This window comes from Crocuta crocuta, unplaced genomic scaffold (assembly GCF_008692635.1).
Source record: "Crocuta crocuta isolate KB4526 unplaced genomic scaffold, BGI_CrCroc_1.0 scaffold97, whole genome shotgun sequence".
Classification (NCBI taxonomy): Eukaryota; Metazoa; Chordata; class Mammalia; order Carnivora; family Hyaenidae; genus Crocuta; species Crocuta crocuta.
The window spans coordinates 2100020-2124034 of record NW_027531999.1 but is presented as its reverse complement, the minus strand read 5'-3'; the positions used below and the strand labels follow the sequence as shown (position 1 = coordinate 2124034).

At 35.1% G+C, this 24015-nt stretch overlaps 1 protein-coding gene across 2 annotated transcripts in view; it reads left to right on the top strand.

Annotated features, from left to right (window-relative positions):
- TBC1D15 (TBC1 domain family member 15) overlaps positions 1–23271 on the top strand; it is a 72580-nt gene extending 49309 nt beyond the window's left edge. The window contains exons 11-17 of one of the 2 annotated variants that reach the window (XM_077775194.1): positions 6078–6194; positions 12319–12419; positions 16418–16517; positions 16880–16977; positions 20195–20311; positions 20831–20917; positions 21928–23271. In XM_077775194.1, the coding sequence (XP_077631320.1) occupies positions 6078–6194; positions 12319–12419; positions 16418–16517; positions 16880–16977; positions 20195–20311; positions 20831–20917; positions 21928–22149 (842 nt within the window). In that variant the 3' untranslated portion in view covers positions 22150–23271. Of the gene's footprint in view, positions 1–6077; positions 6195–12318; positions 12420–16417; positions 16518–16879; positions 16978–17422; positions 17564–20194; positions 20312–20830; positions 20918–21927 lie in introns of those variants that run through there. The other variant, XR_013337854.1, reaches the window with a different exon arrangement.
- Positions 23272–24015: the final 744 nt, after the last annotated feature.

Below are 24015 nucleotides of genomic sequence, written 5' to 3'. Positions count from 1 at the left end.
TAAAGACGTAAAGACAAATGAGATCTTTTTGGCATTAGTACTTTTGATTATAAGGTTTTTATTTATTCATGTAAGTAATCTCTATACACCCAACATGGGGATGGAACTCACAACCCTGAGGTCAAGCATTGCATGCTCCTCTGACTAAGCCAGCCTAGTACTCCAGTACTTTTGATTGTAAAAAAATTTATTTTTCTGAAAAGCAAATTATACTGGAATAAACTATGTCCTTCCTCTGGTTACCTCAAAAGGTTGGGGAATCTTGAGGCATGGAATTATCTGAAGTTTCCCACTGAAGTCCCCAGCTATTTTAACTTTTAGTAGGAAAAAATGGTAATGGACTGTTTTTTCCTGCTTGAACATAAAATATTTGAATTGGAAGGGATCTTACAGATTAAGTAATTTTCTTTTCTCTTTTCTTTTTTAAGTATGTATGTATGTATTTATTAATATAAGTAAATAAGTAATCTCTTCACCTAGTGTGGGGCTCAAACTCCTCACCTCTCGAGGTCGAGACTTGTGTGCTCTCCCCAACTGAGCCAGCCAGGCACCCCTTAAGCCTTTTCTTTCTGCATGCTATGTCATCTTCCTTTTTTTCTTTTCTTCTCTTTTTTTTTTTTTTTTAAGTCAGAGAATAGTGATAATGGCTTTGATTTTCCCAGTCTTTCTTGGGTCTTATTCTCACTTCAAGGAGTTTAGAGGAAAAATATAGATGTTTCAAATCAAAAGAATTGAGCCATACTTTCATCCAATTTTTTCAATTTTAGTTTAGCAGATAACAAAATTGAAGCCCAGAAAATGTTAGTAAATTGTCTTTAGTCATCTACCTAGTTAGTTCCATAGCCCAGACTCATTCATTAAGATCTGATTCTTAATTCAGTTGCCTTTCAACTCTACCATATTTTCTACCAGTAGAAGTATATATAATAAGTTGGTTTTAAAGCATTCTTTTCCCAAAGTAGTTTTTTTCAGAAGTATTTTTTGGGGAAAAGTTACCAAAAGTTTTTTTCTTTTTCTTTGGCATAAATTCACTTTATTAAAAAATACACAGGTAAGCTGTAGATCTTATGGTTAGTGCCAATAGGATTTCATTTTAAATATGAAGAAACTATTGGAGTATTTTGAGTAAGACCATTTTATTTATATTTTAAAATCAGTATTTCTGCTGCATGAAAAGTAGATTAAATCAAGGTAAGTGTAGGAACAGGGAGACCAATTAGTAGAGTAGGAATAAGTCTTAAGTAAGAGATGGTAGTAGTGGAAATGTAGATAAATAGTGGGTTCAACTTATACTTTGGTGATGGAATCAATAAGACTTCCTGGGGCATGAAGTGGGGTATGAAGAAGAAAGAGAATTTAGGATGAGACTACATTTCTTGACTAGAGAAATTGGCCAATTGGTGGTGCTACTTATGGTATGGCAGTGAAGAGGATGGGGGATAGGGAAATTGAATTAGATATCATTTATATACCTTATGGTGAGATATACAAATGGAATGTCAAGAGGCTAGTTGAATAATCTGAAACAGTCTGAGTAGGAGATATAAATTTGAGTATTATCAGTGTAAATATCCTTGGGAATGAATGAATCACCAGGATTAGGGGTGGAGAGGAAGCAAGACAGATAAGAAGGACCAGGAATCCTGATCTTTACAGCATTGGTTTCTAACTGGCTGCATGTTAAGATCACTAGGGATCTTTTTGAAAATCACATTTTAAACATTCATACATTTGTTCATTCAGTAAATATTTACTTAGTGCCTGTTATGTACTAGGCTGTCCGCTAGGCACTGGGTATTCATTAGTGAACAAAACAAACAAAATACCCTCAGGGAGCTGTTTTTCTTGTGGGGAAGAACAGACAATAAACAAGATAAGTAACATATGTGGTATGTTAGTGATGAGTGCTAAGCAGAAAATCAGGGAGGCAAGATGGTTAGGAAGTTTATAGGTCATGTTGCAGTTTTAACATAGGTGACCTGAGAAGGCTTTTGTTGAAAAAGTGATATTTGAGTAGAAACTTGAAAAAGGGGAAGAGTGAGCTATGCCAATATCTAGGTGAAGGGCAGTCCAAGTAGAAAGGAATAGTGTGTGTTAGACTAGTTTTCACCCCAGGTTCTTTGCATGTTTGAAGTACAGCAGGGAGGTTAAGTGTGGTTAGAATGAGCTGGAGTAGAGTACAGAAAGTAGTAAATTCAGAAAGGAAACACTGGAGGAATAGGTACAGATCACATAGAGCCTTGTAGTTCATTGTAAAGACTTAAGCTTTTCCTCTGAGTGTGATGGGGAGCCACTGGAGGATTTTTAGCAGGAGAGTGCTATGATCTGACTTTTAAACAAATCACTCTGGCTGTTGTTTGGACAATAGCTGTAGGTGGCAAGGGTGGAAATAGGGTGAGGCTATTGCTATAATTTAGGCAAGAGATGATGATTGATACAGAGGGCTAGCAGTTGAGTGAGATTTGAATAGAGACTTGAAGAAGCAGAGAGTGTGTGCCATGCAGCTATCTGGACAAAGGGCATGTGGACAGAGGGGAACAGTGTGGTCTAGACCTGTTTGTGCCTCAGGACCTTCATATGTTTGAAGAAGAGCAAAGAGGAGACCCATGTCTAGAGTGAAGTGAATGGGAGGGGTGGCATGCAGTGAATGGATGGGAGAGCTCAGCGTTGGTTTCTATATGTATTTTGAAAGTTTGACACATACACACACACACACACACACACACAGATATAGAGGAGGGGAACAAAGACTCAAGAAGGACTCCAAAGTTTTTAAGGTGAGTAACCAGAGTAATGGAGTTTTAGGGTTTTTTTTTAAATTAAGACATAGAAAACTGTGAGAGAAGCAAGTTTAAAAGGGAATATTTGGAACTTAGTTTTGGACATGTTAGGTGTGAAACTGCCTCTTGGATGACGATATATTAATATATAGAGTAGGAAGTATATGTACAGGGCTAGAATTCAGGGGTGAGAAAGGGGCTGGAGATAAAAATTTAAAGGTCATCAGCATATAGATGATGGGGGACTAGGTGACATTGCCAAAGGAGCGGTGTTTTTAGAAAAGAAGGGATCCAAAAACTGAGCTCTGAGGTAGTATTTTATTTATTTTCTAATTTTTAAAAAGTTTTTACTTATTTTTGAGAGAGAGACAGAGCACAAACCCAGAGGGGAAGGGAGACACAGAATCCAAAGCAGGCTCCAGGCTCTGAGCTGTCCACACAGAGCCTGATGCAGGGCTCAGACTCACCAGCCGTGATCATAACCTGACCCAAAGTAAGATGCTTAACCAATTGAGCCACCCAGGTGCCCCTCTCAGGTAGTACTTTAACTTATAAATAGGAACAATTAGGAGAAATCAGCAAAAGAGACTGAGAAAAGAGCCAGAGAAAAAAGAGGGAAAACCTGAGAGTTTTGACTAGAAGTCAAGTGAAAAAGGTATTTCAAGAAGGAGTGACTAGGATGTCAAGTGAGATGAAGACTTGCGTTGACCATTGCACAAGGTTTTGAGATCAGTAGAGATTGTGATTAGAGAGGAGTTTTGGTGAAGTGGCGAAAGTGACAACCTGATTGGAGTGAGTTTAGGAGGAAATGGGAGGAGTGGACTTGGAGACAGTATATACAGCTCTTTCAAGAAGTTTTGCTCGAAACAGATGGAGACAGAATAGGATAGGATGCCATTAGAGGGAAATGTATGGTTAAGTAAGGTCTTTATGAAGAGAGAAACAACAGTATGGTTGAAAGCTATGTAAGAAAAACTCATGAAACTAGAGAGGGAGACAAGAATTACTAGAGCAGTGTCCTTGGATTTCATGCACAAGAGGAGGGGTTGGACTTAGTCACTCTCTTGGAAGCTCATTTAGAATGAGTGATAGGAGAGAAGGGGACTCTATGAATACAAATGCAGTTTATGTGGTTTAAATAGTGGAATCCTTTGGAAGTTCTCCTTGGATACTTGGAAATAGGAAACAAGGTCCTCATCTGAGTGCTAGAGTTAGGAGAAGATTACATGTTGGAAGCTTAAGGACAGAAAAGACGTGAAGTAGTTCTATGAATGGGGACTGGGAACGGATGAACAAAATAGAGCATGAGTGCCAGGCAGCATCAAGGGCCCACGTGAGGTTAGTCATGGCAAATGTAAAGTGGGATCTGTTGGCCGTGCTTATGTTTTACTTCAGTCTTTTTTAGCTATAATAAGTTAGATGGAGAGTTGGATTTTTTAACTTAATTTTCTTTCTAGAAAATTAGTTTCTGATGGTACTTCCCTTATAAAATATTTTTACATATTACTTTTGACCCCTTTTGTTTTCTTCCTGGTATGTCATTTCTAAATGTACAAGAGGGAAGAAACACGGATCATGAGCGTACAAATTTTTTTTACCACGTTTAAAACCCCTATTAAGGCAGATAATTCTATATAATCATTATGACTATGTAAATTGTGTTAGATGGAGTCAATAAAAAAATAAACTTATGTACCCGTTTATCAACATTGATTTGAGAATGAACCATTTTGATGTTTTTAAATGAAATTTTACATTTATTATTCTTTCTTTGGTATTGCTTTTCCTTACTTGCTTGACAAACAGATCTACAATCCTGTAGATATATACTTGATTTTATTAAATCTAGTATAGTGAATTTTAATAGAAAACTATAATATTGTTCTAATATTCTTTAAAAATGCCCTTACAGAGTATACACTCATGTCATCTTCTATTTGTTAGATTCTACTCTGTTATAAAATACCTCCCCAGCTCTTCACAAGTACAGGCTTACCCAGCTATCTGAAAGTAGAGCATTCCTATGAGAACTTTCATAAGCCTAAATGGTGTAAAGCAAAGAAACAGTTACTATTAGCTTATATGAAAGATTTCTTAAGGATTCTCAAATCCCAATAATAACCCTTCTTAGACTTTTTTGATACCTTAGGATACATCTTGCTAATAGATACTCAAAATAAATTAAGATAAAGCATAGATGCCTGCAGACACAGTTCAAAGCTATGGATGCTGAGTGTAGGTCTCCGAGAAGGAGCTTGGCGGGACCCCTCTGGCTGCCCAGGGTGCATTCTGCCTCTGTAGTAGCTTGCTGAATGCTATTTTTGCTTCTGGATGTTTTTTGGAAAAGTGAAAATTCTCCTCGGATTTCTTTTGGTTAGTGAAAACAGTTACTAATGTAGGTCGTTTGTAAAAGTGAAGTGATGTAATGCAAACTTCTGAAAAGCAGGAGTATCTGTATTGACAATGTTTTCAATTTATTCAGTTTAATGGGGTGGAGTACAGCAGGGAGAGGTCAGTTACAACTTTCAAACAGAATTGATTATAGAATAAACTAATCATTTTGAGTTTCTGTAAATTACTTCTTCCTAAATTGGGGAAATTTTGTAATTGTAAAGCCTTTCACAATTAGCTGCATTTACTAATATCAGTGTTTGGGAATTGAATTGGCAGTACAGTTTGGGATGTGCCCATGGTGAATTTTCCAAATCTGTTTTCAGTGTCAGATTATTTCCAGCAAAATGTAGGTTTTCAGTTTTTCAGAATTAATATATATTGTTTGTACTAATATGTAAACAGAGTAATGTATATATGAGAATAAGGAAGTCATTCATCCTGAAGATGATTATGGAACATGACGAAGAAGTTGATAATGAATGAAACGAATCTCTTTGATTACATTTGATTGCCTAAGAGCTTTTTTTGTTACCATTTTCAAATAATATGGCCTATCACATTCATGACGCATTTTTCTTGCTAACTAATGTGAATTATTACTTGGTATTGCTTTTAATTAATTAAGAGTGTTTCCTACTATTAAAAAATTTCTATGTTCAGATAAGAATTGAGAAATATTTGAAAACATAACCATGAGGAAGTGGACTGATTTTTGAAAAAATATTCCAAAATTTTACTTTATTGCATATCTGAAATAGAATTTGATGATTTTTTTTCATTAAGTAAAAGGTTGGCAAGAGAGTGAAATTAATACCAAGAAGAATTTTGTTTTTCTAAGATGTAAGCTTTATAAGAGTCTGTTTTTTGAAAGGTTTTCAAATATATGATGATTTTCCTCCTCAGAAAAAGATGTTAACAGAACAGATCGAACAAACAAGTTTTATGAAGGCCAAGATAATCCAGGGTTGATTTTGCTTCATGACATTTTGATGACCTATTGTATGTATGATTTTGATTTAGGTAAGTTCTCTGATATCCTAATTTAAAAAGATTTATATACATTTATTTAAAATTTAAATTTATGAGCCTGTTAGATGTGTATAACAGCTCTGTGGGCTACTTGGACTAGTTTCTGTAGGGATTGTTCTACTGGGCTGAAAACTTAGAAGACTGTGATTCCCAGATTGCACTGAAGAGCACTGGGTTGTCACAGCATACTTGTGGGGCAGTGTGGGTTGTTTGAAATTTTTTAGAGAGATCGTGAACTCTGTAGGGTACCCCTCTAAGTTCTAGCTGAAGTATTTCAGAGTTTCAGCATTAGATGGCCACATCTGTCCTGATGAAGTTAGTTTTGCAAAGCAGGACTTTAGGCCTTGTGATTCAACAAGTACTGTGTGAAAATGGATGAAGGACAGGAAATGAGAATGGTGATTTCCAATTAGATTCCAAGGTTTGAGAAGTAGTGTAGTGCCCAACAGGTGCTGACTTCTTTGGATATAAATAGTTATTAAATTGTTTGGATCTAACTACTTGATAAATAGAAATGTTAGTTATTCTCTTGAGCCTAGGGGTGCTTTGTAAAAAAAAAATGACTAAGATGTTAAGGAGTCTGTGAACTGAGAAAGTTTGGGAACTTTTGTTTGGAAAGCTTTCCTTCTTTGTGAAGGAAAATACTGATATGATGTCTTGGGCAAGCCATGCAGATAATTATCTAGGCCATGTAGAACATAACTGTCTTTTCTTGGTAACTGTGTTTCCTACCAAGTATGCGTTAGAAAGACAGGCTGGGACGGGCAGTTGCAGTTTGCATGGGGAAGGAATGATAAGGGGTAGAAAATACAAGGAATCAATATTTTAAGGGATAAGAGAATTTGAGCTGTTTATTTTTTTTTATTTTTTTATTTTTTAAAATATTTTTATTTATTTTTAGGAGAGAGAGAGAGACAGCGTGAGCAGGGGAGGGTCAGAGAGAGAGGGAGATACAGACTCTGAAACAGGCTCCAGGCTCTGAGCTGGCAGTCAGCACAGAGCCCGACGCAGGGCCCGAACCCACGAACCGCGAGATCATGACCCAAGCGAAAGTCGGACGCTTAACCGACTAAGCCACCCAGGCGCCCCTTGAGCTGTTTCTTTAAAGGACCAACAGATTCTCTAAATGTCAGCCTTAAATAAGTATAAGTAATGGAAAATTTTCGGAGTTATCTACCATGTGAGTAACTCCCCAGTAGAGAATAGTGGAAATGGATCGTTTCCAGATTATTTTAATAGAGCTTGAAAAGGTTTTGGAAAAGGTAATTAGGTATTTAGTGTATTAAAACCTAAGTGAGCCTTGAAATGTGGTACATTTTCTTCACTGTTTGTATCTGTGTGAATTCCTATTGGCTTCTTTTATATGTTAGGGGAAGATGTAAACTCTTTGGATCTTGGCATCAGCTTTGTTGGTGACAGTAAACGGAAAATCACAGATTTCTCTTTAAAATGTAAAATTTAATCCTATCTATTACACCTCAAATAATGAGCCTCAAATTGGATCATTGAAAACCTATTGGTAGAGTAGTGCTTTTCAGGTTAGAGAATGCTCTCATACTTGATTTTTGACTCTAATAGCAGCCTTTCTAAGAAGTGGGGAAATCATCCCAATTTTATGAGCAAGGTTATATTGATTCAGAGAGTGACTCAAGGTTGTACAAGTAGTAAATATTGGACTGGAGTAGAGACCCAGGTCTTTATTTCAGGCTAGCATTTTTACCTTTATACATCTACCACACTGACCATTGCCATTTTACTGTAGGAAATAGGACCATTGTCTTAGGGAATGGAGGCATTACCCTGTAATCTCAGATGATAATTTTGAGATAGGAATTCATGCATATTCTTAGGAGTTTGTGAATGCTTAGTTTTTTCAGAGCATAGTCTCAGACCAGCTAACTGTATAAACTGCTATCTTCATTTGTCTCTATTAATCCCCCATTCTTTCTAGTCAAGTACTTAAGTTATCTGAAACATAGTCACGGTTCCTGTTAAGAACTCCGGCCTTGTGAGAAGCCAGTTTAGTTTTCATAGAGCAGTGGACCAAATTTCTTGCCTTTTTACTCATGGCAAAGTAACCTGGGCAGCTGTAAATTTACTCTTGTAGGTAATTCTATCATACTGAGTTGTTTGGCTTCATAGATGATATAGATGAAGTGTAGGCATATTTACATTTACATTGAATACAACCTCATTAATAGTGAGGAAGGAGACAAATATTACCAAAAGCAGACAGAAGAACTCAAGGAAGAATAATTTTTCATTAGTGCAAAGACACTATACTTAGGACGTTTCTATGGGAGGTATCTTTTTTAATTGTGTATGTACATAAGGATGATCCTAAAACCAGTAAGACATTAAATTGTATTTGAAATACCGTATGTAAGAAGGCAGAGAGTGTCTAATTAAAAAAAAGTGATTTCCAACTCCTCTAAGATTTTTGATACTCTGAGGGCTAAGGTTCAGTTAACCTGGAAATTGACCTATATATATGTAGGTGAATTTTTTCTTTTCAGTGTAAGAAAGTGTACGCTAGGATAAGGAGTTCTCATACCCACCCCCCTCTGAAACAAATTTGCTATGGCGATAATTTTAGGAAACTTCTTGAGAAGTTGTAGTAGTGCTGATTAAGATGTGCATCAGTCAGCACTACTGCAATATCTTAGTGTCACTGAATGCTAATTTAAACAGCTTTAATCTTTCTTTAATTAAAAGGAATTTGTACATTAATTCCACCCCCACAACTCATGACATACCCCAAAGAACATCATGTATAAAATAAAATAGATTAAAAGCAACTAGAGTGTGAAGATTAATTTGACTACTTGCTTCAGCTAAGACTTGTATAAGAAATATGGTAGTGATCCCATATGAAAGCTGAAGGCTTAAATGATTAAATTAGCTTCTTAGAAATTTTCTTTCATTATAACTTTATAATAAAGCATTTTTTTTTCCTAGATGAAAGGTGCTTTGTAATCTTTTGAATAGCACACTTTGAAATATTTTTATTATAGGGGTGTGTGGGTGATTCAGTCAGTTGGGCGTCTGACTTCAGCTCAGGTCATGATCTCACAGTTCGTGAGTTCAAGCCCTGCATTGGGCTCTGTGCTCACAGTTCAGAGCCTGGAGCCTGCTTTAGATTCTGTGTCTCCCTCTCTCTCTGACCCTCCCCTGCTCGCGTGCTCTCTCTCTGTCAAAAATAAACATTAAAAAAAATTTTTTTATAAAGGCTAAACCAATTAGAGCATGAAAGAAATTTTATCTGAATTCAGCAAAGTGCAAAAGAGTACTACTTTACTAGGTCTGATTGTATACAATCTATAATAAAAATATTTCTTCTTAAAGAAATTTTTTTTTAATATTTATTCATTCTTGAGAGAGACAGAGCGTGAGCAGGGGAGGGGCAGAGAGACAGACAGAATCCGAAGCAGGCTCCAGGCTCTGAGCTGTCAGCACAGAGCCCAATACGGGCTCACAGTCTCTCATGACTGTGAGATCATGACCTGAGCTGAAATCAGAAGCTTAACTGACTGAGTCACCCAGGTGCCCCTGGTTTAGCCTTTATATTAGTCATTGTATTCACTATGTCAGTGCCATTTAGAGAAGTTCTGATGGTAACAATTTAGTCTTCCTTCTAACCCACTTACTCTTTCCTAGAAGTGTTTTTTATTATGGTTCTCCAAGGAAACCGAGCCATTAAGAGTATGTACTTTTATATGTTTTTTGTGTGTTTACGTATATTTTAACATACACAGAGAGAAAGAGGGAGCTAAAGAAAGAAAAAGATTTCTTCTGAGATGTTGGCTCACACGGTTCTGGAGACTGAGAGGTCCCACAGTCTGCTGTCTGCAAGCTGGAGACCCGGGAAAGCCTGAGAGCAGGAGAGCTAGTGGTGCAGATGCCAGTTCAGATCTGCCGGCTTGAGAACCAGGAGCTTTAAAAGGCAGGAGAAGATCAGTGTCCCAGTTCAAACAGCTAGGGAGAGAGCTCGTGCTACCTTCCTCCATCTTTTCCTTCTGTCCAGGCTCTCCATGGACTGAGTGGTGTCCACCCAAATTTTGGGGGCGGGGGGCAGGGATCTGCTTTCATCAATTCACCATATCAGACACTAATTTTTTGTAGACACACTCTCAGGACATTCACAGAAATAATGTTTAACCAGGCATCTTGAGTGTCCTGAGGCCCACTCAGATTGATAGATAAAACCAGTCATCACAAGTGTGCAGGATTTTTAAAAAGCCTGTGATAAATTTGTAGAAATACTTATATTTAGATATCATATCATATGCCATTTTTCCCTGCCACTCTTCTCCACCTATTTTGGTAACTTTGTTGTCTGGCAGTGTAATAATTAGATGCCCACCATGGCAACCCAAGTGTTCTTCCGTGCTAATGCAAGTAGAGCCATACTTTTCCACAGGCTATTGTGTAGATAGAGGTTGATAGGAACATAGGAGTAGATGATAGGGCAGAGGCTCAGAGCAGATAGAGATAAATTTGTTTGTAAGGTGATCCCGAAGTGATCTGAGTTGTCTCTCTGTTAATATCTCTAATCTGAAGTTTTCTCAAGAGACTCTGGCCTACCTGCTTCCTGAAGTCATTTGTTAAAGTTTTATTTAAAAATGAGGAAGAGAGATGCAGAATTGTATATCATATCTAGCAGAAATTTCCTCTTCCCTTTTAAATTATATACTCTTTTAATGGCTTCAGTGCACATAGATTTTTGTGAATGATAAGAATGTAAACTTTGGACTTGCTCATGAAAGACTATATTTTCCATGAATTCAAGCTACTATTAGAAAAAAATCTGTTTGTAACTTTACAAAGATATACAGATGTACAGAGTTACCAAAGTTGAATGATAATCTGTATGTAAAAAAGGCATATTAACTTTTGCCCTTTTGTTCAAGAATGTGTGTCTTAAATCTGAAATCAGTTGTAAAACAGTTAAGAAAATTGAAAGTTTCATAAGGTGGAACTAAATAAAAAGTAAGCTTGATATGTTCAGTTGAAAAGCAAAACCAAGACTTTTTAAGTGAGGGGCCTGTATCTTAAACTTTACAGTTTTTCTTTTTAATCAAGGGCTGTATTTGTCATGACAGAATTATAACAACATCCAGAGAAAGGAGGTCAGAGTAGAAGTTTCAGGTACTAGGTGTTGAATGGTTTAAACCCAGTTGTTAGCATTGGTTGTGCGTAGAGTAACAAGAGGAAAGGCAAGAAGAACATAGATAGGACTATTTAAAAGAAGTAATTTAAAAGAAAAGTTTAAACTTTTGGTTTAGATTACCAATGATCTTGTGGCTAAAGCAGTTGGGCCCTTTTTAAAAGTTCTTATTTTATTTGGCTTGTTCATGGCCTTTAGGTGCTGTTGACTACTTGGGCACTGAAATTCCCTGTCCCCTACCCCCAACTTGACTTTTACAACACTTTTTTCTTTTGATTTTTTTTTTTGTCCACTTATCTCCGACTGGTCCTTCTCAAATGGGTATATACTCTTATACTTGCTGTTCCTCTGGGTTTAGTAATCGTAGTAATTTTGCCCATTAATTTTTTTTTTTTTTTGAGAGAGAGAGAGAGACAGAGCATGAGCAGGGGAGGGGCAGAGAGAGAGGGAGTCACAGAATCCAGAGCAGGTTCCAGGCTCTTAGCTGTCAGCACAGAGCTGGACGCGGGGCTCAAAACGTGAAACCGTGACGTGAGCCGAAGTTGGATGCTTAACCTGCTGAGCCACTCAGGTGCCCCTGCCCATTAAGTTTTGATAATACTACCCTCTCTTGATAGTGATGTCCACACTAAGACACAGCTATATATCTGTGTCTTACACACATATATGTATATAATATATGTATATATATAGGTATATGTATATATAAAATAGCAACTATATATCTGCTTGACATCTCAGTCTATGACAACTCCTCTTTCTTTACCTGATTGCTATACCTCCTCCTTGTTTATTTTCTTTTCTTGGTAAATGTCAACAGCTACCAGTTTCTGAAATCAAAGAAAAGATGAAATTTTAGGTGAAATTGTAATGATATGCACAGAAGGATTACATAAATCTTAGGTTTTCAGAGACATGTTTTTTTTTTTTTTTTTTTCCTATTCTTAGGGTATGTTCAGGGAATGAGTGACTTACTTTCCCCTCTTTTATATGTGATGGAAAATGAAGTGGATGCTTTTTGGTGCTTTGCTTCCTATATGGACCAAATGGTAAGAACAGGGGGCTCCTTCCTTTAATCAAACTAATTTTAAAAAATTTAGTTGTATAATCTTATTACATAAGATTGATGTTTATATTTAGCCAGTTATGGTGGAACTTAAAAATTGCTCCATGTTGTTTGTTTCTTTGTTTTTTTAAAAAATGTTTATTTTTGAGAGCAAGAGCAGGGAAGGGACAGAGGGAGAGGGAGACAAGAGACAGAAAATCCCAAGCGGGCTGTGCACTGTCAGTGCACAAAAGAAAAACCCCCAAACTGTGAGGTCATGACCTGAGCCGAAATCAGGAGTTGGATGCTTAACCGACTGAACCACTTAGGTGCCCTGGTTTGTTTCTTTTTTAAATAGTCTTTTCAAAGGACTTGAAAATACTGACATTGTTTTTAATACAAGAAGTAGATAGTAAGTGCCTGTAACACAAAAATAATCAGGATTTAATATCAGTAAATGCTTATGTCCTGCAGAAGGCTATGAGTCATTATAGAATATTGATGAAGTAGATGAATTCACTTCTTGTGAAGTAGTTGAACTTCATATCAGCTGTTTCAGAGATAAAGCTTAGTCATGCCAAGTAATATCCTTACTTTTTGTGAACATTTTTGGATTTTGTTATTAGAGTAACTGATTTTTCTTCTAGATCTCTGAACTATTTATAATGGTGACACTTTCTTAGTAATTCATTGTTCTTTTCTCAGAAGCATGTGATTGTTAGAGTTGAACTGTTTATGTATACGTATTACTACAAAGAACATTTTATCTACTATCCCTGATATATCTTGGAGACAGAATTCTGGGACAATAGCACAGAGTATTAACAGGGAAATAAAATAGAACAGCTTCTCAAGTAATCTATTAGAAAGAAAAAAAAAAATAGAAGAGGGCTAAGAGTAGATAAAGGCATATGAAATCCAAAGACCTGACTACATAGGTCACTGTACTGTTTCAGAGTAAAACTGATAACACTTGCCACTGGACCTTGCTGTTGGGTATTCAAATGGCTTGCTTGCAAGGGGATAAAGGTTTTAAATATATAATCATTTAAAATGTTTCCCTGTAACATAGGGTTTAACTCAGTTTCTAGGATACAGATGTGGAATTTAGAAGTAGTACGCTTCTCTGTCTTCCTTACATCTATTCTTCCTGTCTTGGGAATTAGCGTGCCAATTTTTCTTTGCCTTTCCAGTTTTGCCCACTTACACCTATTTCTTCAAGTTTCTTATCATGATTCCAACTCATCCTCACTTCTTCTTCTCCTTTTCCAAATGCATATTTGATAAGATTTGATAATTTAAAAATATCTTTTACTATTAAGTTAATAAGTATTTCAGGTTACATAGTCATGACCAGGAATTAATGTTTTGGATTATTTGGAACGATTATTAATTGCAGTAATCTGCTAATATCATAGTTTGTCTTCCTTACCTATTTGATTGATTTGATTTTACCTGCCTTCTTAGTTCCATTTACTCCCAAGTGCTCTAGAAACCTGAGGCATTTGTTATAAAGGTCTGTACAACTGATACTAATTGTATAAAAACTGTTGTCTTCCTTTCTTGTGTTTTTGTTGTTTATCCTCTTTTCACTAGAGCTAGTATGTTCCTTGATAAAAGGCTCATGTCTTTGTTTAACTAGTTCTCTGGTATGCTTCCAGAATTTTCCTAATGCCAACATGAGGTTTTTGTGCAACAGATTTTTGTAGAATAAACACATGAATATTTCCCCAGTGCTTAGACACTTATAGTAAGTATTCCAAAAGAATTCACATGAGCATACTGACTGCATTTCGATTTTTACAATAATAGTTTTCATAAAATTGAGCCAATACTGGCATGTGCAAACAATTGGCTTATGATTCCATTATATACATGCGTGCATACAGACTTGTGCATGCATTTAGGCCTCAGATGTAAAGACTTCTTTCTGAACATCTGTAATCTACACTTTACGGTCTATTTGTCATTTTTGTGTATGAAGGTTCAAATTCTTCTTTTTCATAGTAAATGTTTCTGTGTTTGCCTTTTCCATTGAGGTTGGTCTGGGGATTTTTCTAGTCTTTATTCTAAAAAAAATCTCTTCATATATTGTCTACTAACATTTTCATATTTGAATAAAAGGGTAATACGTTGCAATCAAAATAATCTGCATGATTATTTTTTATTGCATTGCTGTTGGTTTGGTATCCTTAAATCTAGATTGCTATTTGACTCCTTCTTCTTGTTTTACAGCTTTATTTCATGTAAGTTTTTATTTCTTTTGTGATGACTGAACCTAGTATCCATAGATTTACTTTTGTTATATTTACTTCCATCTAATGTAGGTGTAGACATAGATTGTGTCTGTTTTAGAAATGTTATAGAAAGATTAGCAAAATGAGCTAATGAACTTTCTTACCCACCCATTTGTTTTGTCATATAATTTAGTTCTTCCCGTCCTTCTCACCTCCCTCCTCATATATACCGCATGTGTATATATACATATACATGGATATATATGAGCATGTGTATATGAATATACATGTGTATGTGTATATGCACACATATTTATTTACAATACAATTGAAACCATTTGTATATCCATTGTTGATCTAATTTTCCCTTCTCCAGGAGTAACTACCCTTCCAAAGTTGTCTTCTATCATTTTGGGAGTGCTTCTTTTTATAGCAGAGTGTGCCATGTTGGTACTCCCAAAATAACTCTACCCTTTGGCTGTCATAATAAAAATGATGCTGTTAATCAAAAAGTTAATTTTGCCTTTGGCTTACAGGTCTGTGTGGTAAAGGAGAGGAAACAGTATCCCAAAGGCTTGTGACCATCTAGTAAACTAGTTCTTTAAGGCATAAAAGAAAAATCAGGTTTTTGAGAGTCAGTAGCCTTAATTAATTTATTTTTTTAAACCAAGAGCAATGCTGTGTCTCCAAAACTAAAAAAAGAAGTGTGAGGGAGGAGATGTTGTCCTTAGGTATTTTTATAAGCATTGGGACAGTAGGTTACAATTGAGGAGTTGGGGCACATGGATAAAAGGGATCAGAATGACCTGAGGCACCTTCCAGTTATTTTGGTCTCACCACCCACCTCCCAACCCTTGACTAAGTTTTGGTAGGGAATTTTCTCAACTTTGGAGATTAATATTTAAAGTATGTAAACCGTAACTGTTCTCAAACTTTGTGATTTCAGGACCCCTTCACACTCTTAAATATTACTGAGGTCTCTGAGAGCATTTGTCTGTGGGTTATATATCTGGATGTTTATCATATGAAAAATTAATAATGGGAAATATATAAGTATTCATTATTTAAAAATAACAATAAATCTTTGTACCTTAACATCTATAACACTTTTTTAATGAAAAGTAACTTTTTCAAACAATTTCCTGAGAAGAAGGATTCTTTTCCATTTTCTTTAATGTCTAGTTTAATGGAAGACAGTTGGATTTTCTTATCTGCTCCTGTGTCACTACTCATATATCCCTTTATACTTGGGGAAGAATTTCAAGTGCAAAATGCATATAATATTTTGGAATTGCCATGAAAATGATTTTGACTTCACACATTCCCTAGTGTCATCAAATTTAAGAAATAAAGTAATTCATTAAAATGAAGTATATGTTAAAGCTAAAATTAATTTTATTTTATATGACAGTTTGCAGAAATATTTACCAGTGTAGGTGATTTGATAAAAGTATATTTCCCAAGTGTGTATTTCTTTCACCAAGTTTCTTATTTGATGTAAGAAATAAGTGTATCTGTCTGCATTCTTCTTTATCTAAGTCAAATGAACAGAGGAAAAGTATTCCTTATTGATTCCAAGGATTCTCTTCCCTCCTTTTTAATGTTGCTTTAGCTTTTTAATTTGTTGTGATTTTTTAAAAAATATAACCAGTGTGGTATAAATCCAGCATTTGTCCTTAGACTCCTGCTTTAGCTATCAGTGATTTTGTACTATAAAATATGTATTCAGCATTACTTATGTGGTAACATTTATTTCCTTTTAAAGCATCAAAATTTTGAAGAACAAATGCAAGGCATGAAGACCCAGCTCATTCAACTCAGTACCTTACTTCGATTGTTGGACAGTGGATTTTGCAGTTACTTAGGTAAGTGTAATCAAATTATATACCCAGCAAATTGTAGGGTGATACACAGAAAAAAATGTAAAGAACTGTCTTAAATACATATATACTCTAACGCTATTGCCTGAGTTCCTCTGAGAAATAAAAGTGTGGTACCAAACGTGCTTTAAAGCAATTTATTCATAAAATGAATTATTGCTATTTTATGGATTTCTTTTATACAAATGTCAATAATTGTTTCCTTGAATTAGTAGAAGGCATTTAAATTTATAGAACTTTAATAGCCTAAGCTGTGTAGAAAAATTTGAATTTGAAATAAGTCACTGTATTCTGAGATAATTAATGTAAGAGTAATCCATACATATGTTTTTTTTTCTTCTGTGTAGAATCTCAGGACTCTGGATACCTTTATTTTTGCTTCAGATGGCTTTTAATCAGATTTAAAAGGGAATTTAGTTTTCTAGATATTCTTCGATTATGGGAGGTAAGTTCTTAAATTATTATACAAATGTAATATTTATTATGGAAAGAAACACTTTATTATTCCATAGAGTATAGATGAATTATAGTAGTCTAACTGAAATTTCTAAAGCAAGTATGTTATAAAATTCTGATGGTTTTTGTGGTCTTTCCTTAAAACTTTATGATCTTGAATTGAATATCTGGTCTTTGGAGCATTTTTCTATAAATCACAATCCTCATGAGGTTTTGGGGCCACTAGGTTTCACAGAACAGGTTCTCTCTAGACCATTTGTATTTGTGTTCTTTCCTTGGGAGGCTTGACTTTATGTGAGACTCTGCTACAGTCTGGTCTAGGTTTGTATAGAGTTCAAGAAGTTTTGACATGACAGGCCAGTCCATTTAGATAGCACTTTGTTTGTAGTCTGAAGTATTGAAAGGGAGCTGACTTGTGTTTCGCTTTTTTAAAGAAATTGAAGTTAGAGAAAAATATTAATAATGTAACAAACATCTTCTGAATCTACGACCGTTCGACCATTTAATTTCTACCTGATATATATTTTGCTTGTTTGCACCAGCAGTGTTGCAATGACATCATATTTAACACTAAGGCAAGTATCTTAATATTCAAATTTTCATGGATACCTCCAAGTATGTCCTTAGAACAAATTTCAAGATACCTCTAAATCAGAGAGTAGCCAGTTTCTAAGGCTGTTGATAGATTTTGCCAGGTCGCTCTCAAGAAGAGATAAAAGGTCTTTATTTTCAGTATGTGCACACCAAAGATAGGAAAGGTCACATTTAATCACTGGTAGTCAACTTGAACTCTGACCTGATTACCTTAGCTAATTACTTGGGTTGAGGAGATGGAACATAATTGTGGATTAAAAACAAACTTTCCACTATCCATATTTAACATATGTAAACATTTTTCCATATTTACTTCTAGGGGTTTTTTTCCCCAAGAAAAATAATTATAACTAAAATCTTTAATCTCCACCGCATCTCATTTCCCTGTCCCCAACTCTAGAGGATATTCATGATCATGTTTTTGGTGTATGTCTTTTTACTTCATTTTGCACCCAGGGTAACTCTTGATGAAAAACAAAAAATTATTATATTCTTCCAAAATCTCTGTTAATTGTTAACAAATCATTGTGCCTTTTTTTTTTTTTAATGTTTTATTTATTTCTAGGAGAGAGAGAGAGAGAGGACAGCGTGAGCAGGGGAGGGTCAGAGAGAGAGGGAATCACAGACTGAAACAGGCTCCAGGCTCTGAGCTGGCAGTCAGCACAGAGCCTGACGCGGAGCTTGAACCCACGAACCGCGAGATCATGACCTAAGTGAAAGTCGGACGCTCAACCGACTAAGCCACCCAGGCACCCCCGAATCATTGTGCTTTTAAATAGAATATTGGTGTAGTGACTAATTGCTACCTTATCTTCATAAAGATTAAGGATTACAGAAACTCTCCTAAGGAAGGAATGGGGGAAATAATCCATTTGGATAATGAATAGACTTATATATAGTGGAATCCCTGTGCCCTCTGAGGCTTTTATAGCTGGAAATTGGTTCCTTTATAGCTGACTATCATTAGAGAAGGTGACATGCTCACTGAAGGATCATTGCTTTGTGTAGGATAACTTCCTCTGTTTGAAATTAGAAGCAAAACACACCTGTTCTTTACCTGGAATCCTATTTAATGAAAATTTATTTTTTGAGGGTTGTCTAATTTTCCAGTAAGTATGTTGCTGGCAACATTGTACTTTTCAAAAATGTATTTATTGTTTGTTTGTTTCTTTGTTTTGTGGGGCTTTTTTGGTTTGTTGGGGGGGGTTATGTTACTTTTAAATTTTATTTGAGAGAGAAGGAGTGTGCAAGCAGTGGGGAGAAGCAAAGGGGAAGACAGAGAAAGAGAATCTCAAGCAGGCTCCATACTCAGTATGGAGCCCATGATGGGGCTCCGTCCCACAACCCTGGGACCATGACCTGAGCCAAAATCAAGAGTTGGACACTCAACCAACAGAGCCACTCAAACACCCCTCTTTATTTTTAAATCAGAGTATAATTGACATATGGTATTATATTAGTTTAGTGTACAGCATAGCAATTCAGCATTTACATACATCACAAAATGCTCTCCATGATAGGTATAGTTACCATCTGTCACCATACAAGCTTACATCAGTACTATTGATTAATATTCCCTATGTTGTACTGGAATTATGTACCTCTTAATCCCCTTCACCTAATTTGTCCATCCACCCATCCTTTTTTTCCTTTTGACAACCACCAGTTTATTCTCTGTATGGAATCATATTTTAAAGTTTATCAGTTTGATTAAATAAATGTCTCAGCTTCTTTTTTAAAAGATTGAGAATATTACTACTGTATAGTTAGAATAATTCTCAATCTATTTACCAAATAAATTGAACTTCTAATGAAAACTTTGAGGTTAATTGCATTGTAGTTAAACTTTCAAAAATGGGATTTACTCTGAAAATTATTCAACTTGACTTACTCCTGACGAAGTAAAAACATTTCAGGTATTATTTGTGTGGGTCTTTAGTTTTTTCAGGTAAGATATTATTCTGTACATTAACAGGAGGCAATTAAGGCCTTAAATTTGAGGTCATTATCTCTAGTTAGGACATGCAGCTATTGATGAAGTGTTTTATACATTTGGGTATAAATTTTGCGTAGTTGATTCAGTTTTTGTCACAATCAGGGACACTCTGTGTTATGTAATATAATGTAGAGCTCTCATGGGTGGTTTTGATTTCATGCACTATCTAACTGAATTTTTCCATCCAGGATTTAGCTCCTACCTCCGGTCTCCCTCCCCACCCCCAACCGCAAGACTGAAGATGATTTAAAAGTGAGAAACTGAAGGGTCAGAGAAATACTGAAAGTGCCTCTAACCCTTAAACTTAAACTCATGGATGTAGCTTCTTAATTAGTACCATTCATCATATAGGTTAGGGTCAGCAATTTGCTAATTGTAGTTACTTAAAGGGCCACATTTGGAATTCATCATATTCACATAGTGTTGAACTTGATGTTAGTCATTACGTAGGTAAAGGTTAAGACTTCTCTACTCCTCATTTCCTAACTAGAAAATCAGTGACCCCAATCTAGGTACCCTCTGCTTTGCATAGAAGTCATTTAGAGTTCAGCATTGTTTTTGTGAGGAAAATATTTTAGAATTGATACAGTTTACTAAATAGTTCTATTTTTTATAGGTAATGTGGACCGAACTGCCATGTAAAAATTTTCATCTTCTTCTCTGTTGTGCTATTCTGGAATCAGAAAAGCAGCAAATAATGGAAAAGCATTATGGCTTTAATGAAATACTTAAGGTAGTTATTCCTTTAATTTAGATTTTAATATTTTGGCTCTTTCTTCTGTTTGGTGGTACTGATAACACAAAACACTTCCTGGAGCTTTATTGAATCCCTTGAGTAAAACTTAAATTACATCAGTAACCCTTGGTACTAGGACTGACTCTCTGAGAATGACAGTTTGTTGAATACATATTGGCCAGTTATTTTTTACCTGGGTAATGAGAAAGAGAAATTTAACAAATGCTCTTTTAATGTAGTTCAGTTTTCTAAAAAAACTAATTGTCTTTTGCTTATAACTTTGAGATGGTAGACTTGGGACAGCTGTTGGATTAAATGTTCCATAAGTTTATTAGCTATTCTTTAACTTGAAAATGGAAAGATATATTGAACCTCCTGCATATTTGTAGTATGTGAATATTCTTATTTTATAGATTTTATATGCAGTGAAATATAACTGGTAATAAGTTGTTTATATAGTAGAATATATAGTGCTTTTAGTTTCAATTATCATTTTATTTTATGGATTCATTTTAGCATATCAATGAATTGTCCATGAAAATTGATGTGGAAGATATACTATGCAAGGCAGAAGCAATTTCTCTACAGATGGTAAAATGCAAGGTATACAGTGTTTTAAATAATTGTAAGGGGTTTTTGTTTGTATGATTTTGGTGGGCTTTGATCAAGAAAGAATTTTTCTTCATCGAAGTAAGATAAAGGCAGTCTTAGCAGATTGAAGGCAGACACCAAGTATTGGCTAGCATTTTGTTCACCATTATGGAGTTACAGCATTTAATTGAAAATAGTTGATTAATTAGGCTAGATAAGAAACAGAGTGCAGCAAAATGGCAAAAATAATGAAAACATTTCTGCAACAACTAAAGGGGCTGTAGAATTGAAGTATTGATTGATGTATTATCCAGTCGAATTAGTGAATATAGACTAGGACTCATATTAAATATGGTATCCCCAAATAAAGACAGATGCTAATCAGAAATGATTAAATGGATAGTATCAGTCAATGTCTTTACTTTTGTATTAGTGAAGCTCTCAGTTATTTCTGAAAACAAAGCAAATTTGATGTGTTACGATCTGAATTTGAACTGAATCATTCTCTTCTGATGTATTTTGGCTTTTGTGTTTTTATGAGAGTGCCTCTTTGGTTTTTGTGTCATTTGTTCATGGTTCCAAATACTTACGGTTCACTTTCTGCCAACATTTATTTGGTAGCTATTCTGTTCAAAATATGTGAGTGAGACACTTCTTTCTTTAAGGAACCTTGGGTATTAAGGGAAAAGATAGTGTAAATAAGATCTCAGTTAATATCTAAGACACTATAATAATAATAATGAGAATGAAATAAATTGTAAATACTGGAAAACTTACATTTGTGGGAGTGGTAGGGTGGGGTGGAGAGGGACTAATTCAGAATAAAAGATCAGGGAACCACTTAGGAGAAAACTGGTTAGGATTTCATTTGAAGAAGGTGCCTGTGAGAAGATATGTAACAATTACACTGTTAAAATAACTGTTCAGATTCTGGAATAAGTGTAGTCTTAAGTCCAAGTGTTATTTTGTCATTACTTTTCCTCTGTAATGAATGATGGTGTTGTTTGATTTTGCAACTTCAGGAATTGCCACAAGCGGTTTGTGAGATCCTGGGGCTTCAGGACAGTGAAGTTGCAACACCAGATTCAGACACCGGTGAAGATGAAAGCGTTGGCTTGACTAGTTGTCCTGCGTCTACATTTCAGAGTGATTCCTTGCCTGTACTTGCTACCAGTGGAGCCGGAGATGACAGCCCAACACAGATATCAGTGTCCCCAAAAGTTAGCAGATTAACACCTGCATGATCATTCTTCTTGCTTAATTTTTGAAGAGACACTTTGTTGCAACCTTTTTCAAGTACTTGAAAGGTGGAAATTTAAAATCTTGGTATTGATCATGCTTTAAGGTTTATGGAAAGAAAGTGTACTGATGTTTCTTGCATTAAAGCTTTACAAAGATTTAAACTAATTATTTTTGTAGTTACTTCTACCAAATAGCCTTTCCTTTTCAATAACATTCCTTAGTATTTTTATAGCCAAGTACGTTTTATTTTCTTGCTGATGAACTGGAATTGGATAAATATTACAAGTGGATGAGTTGGAAATTATGCACTTTGAAAAACATTCACTTTGTTTACTCTAAGTTTAGTGGGGTTTGGATTTGATTAAATTAAATGTTAGGCCTTTCTATAGCATTCTAAGCTGAGAAGTAGATTGTGTTACCCAAGTGATGAAATAAAAGAATTTGTTTTTCTCTCTTGTTTACAACAGTACTCAGCTTAAATATTTATGCTGGTTGAATGTGATTTAAATTGGATATTTTCATCAATGCAATTTAATGTGTAGATAAAAAGAGCTATTTCAACCATAATAAGTGGATTGGCAGTATATTTTTTACATTGAACTTTTCTTCACTTGTATATAAAGACTATATAATAAGTACTTATTTATGAGTATAAGAAAGGATAGGCGTATTTTCTTTAACTGAAGAAACTTGACTGTTGATTTATATAACCTGATTTGACAAAAGTAGTACATAGCTTCAATATGAGATCTTTTTCAGAACTATTTTCTTAACCATTTATTTCATGAGACTACATTCAACCCTGTACCTTGTGTAATTTTAAAATTAATTGCCTGTAACCTCACTTTACTAATAATGTGTTTATTATCTTTCCTAATAATGCATTAACTGATTAATCAGGTCTTTACATTTTTATAAAGTGCTCTTTGCAGAAAGCTTATGTCAAAAAATTCAATATACTATCACGAGTCTCAAAAAATACTTTTTTGTATATGAATGAAGCTGTTGTTTTTACCATGCAGTGTTGCATGATTTTAAGTTATGTGGAAGTAACATAACTGATTCCGTTTTAATTGTAATTTGTTAACTCCTGTACATATCATTAAAATAAATTTGAAGTTGAAGTAGTGTTTTCAGTTAAATTATACTTAGAAGTAGTCTGTTAGTTCTTCACTGGAAGAAAAAAAAAATCCAATCAGACCCCCAGCACATTTCCTACTTTTATGTGATTGAAACAATCATTGAAATGAGTTATGGACATGAGAAAGAAACATGACCCCTTTTATAACTGAAAATGAATTTTCCTCATCATGGATTTGGTTATAGTGCTGTCTTGGAAGATATAGTTGTCAACTTGGGAAAGCAACTTCCTACAATTGATGTTAATAATGTAAGATAAAAGTTACGCAGTTCTGAAATGGTCCAGCAGATAGATTTCCACCGTCCTCCCCATGCCCCCCAGAAAACTAGGGAACCACATGAACTTTTTTCCTACTTGAGTATTAACTGACAATCATGACAGGAGAATCATTAGATTTTAGTTTTTAATATCATATGTGTGTTATCTTTCATCAGTTAATAATGAGCAAGTCTATTTAGACCAAAAAAAAGTAAACTATCAGAAACTCGGTCTCTTCAGCCTTTCATTTCCTCCTGTTCAGGAAATTGCTTAGAACATCTTGATGCCCTTCTTGTTCTTCCTGGATAGGGGTTTTGAGAGAGTTTTTCCCTCCCACCATGTAATGCAATATCTACTTCAGAGTTTAAAAAAATCTTAACACATTTAATAAGTTGAACTTTTATCAAGTTTTATTATAAAACTACTTGTTAAAACATTTTTACTAAACAGTCTGAATTTCTGTATAGCT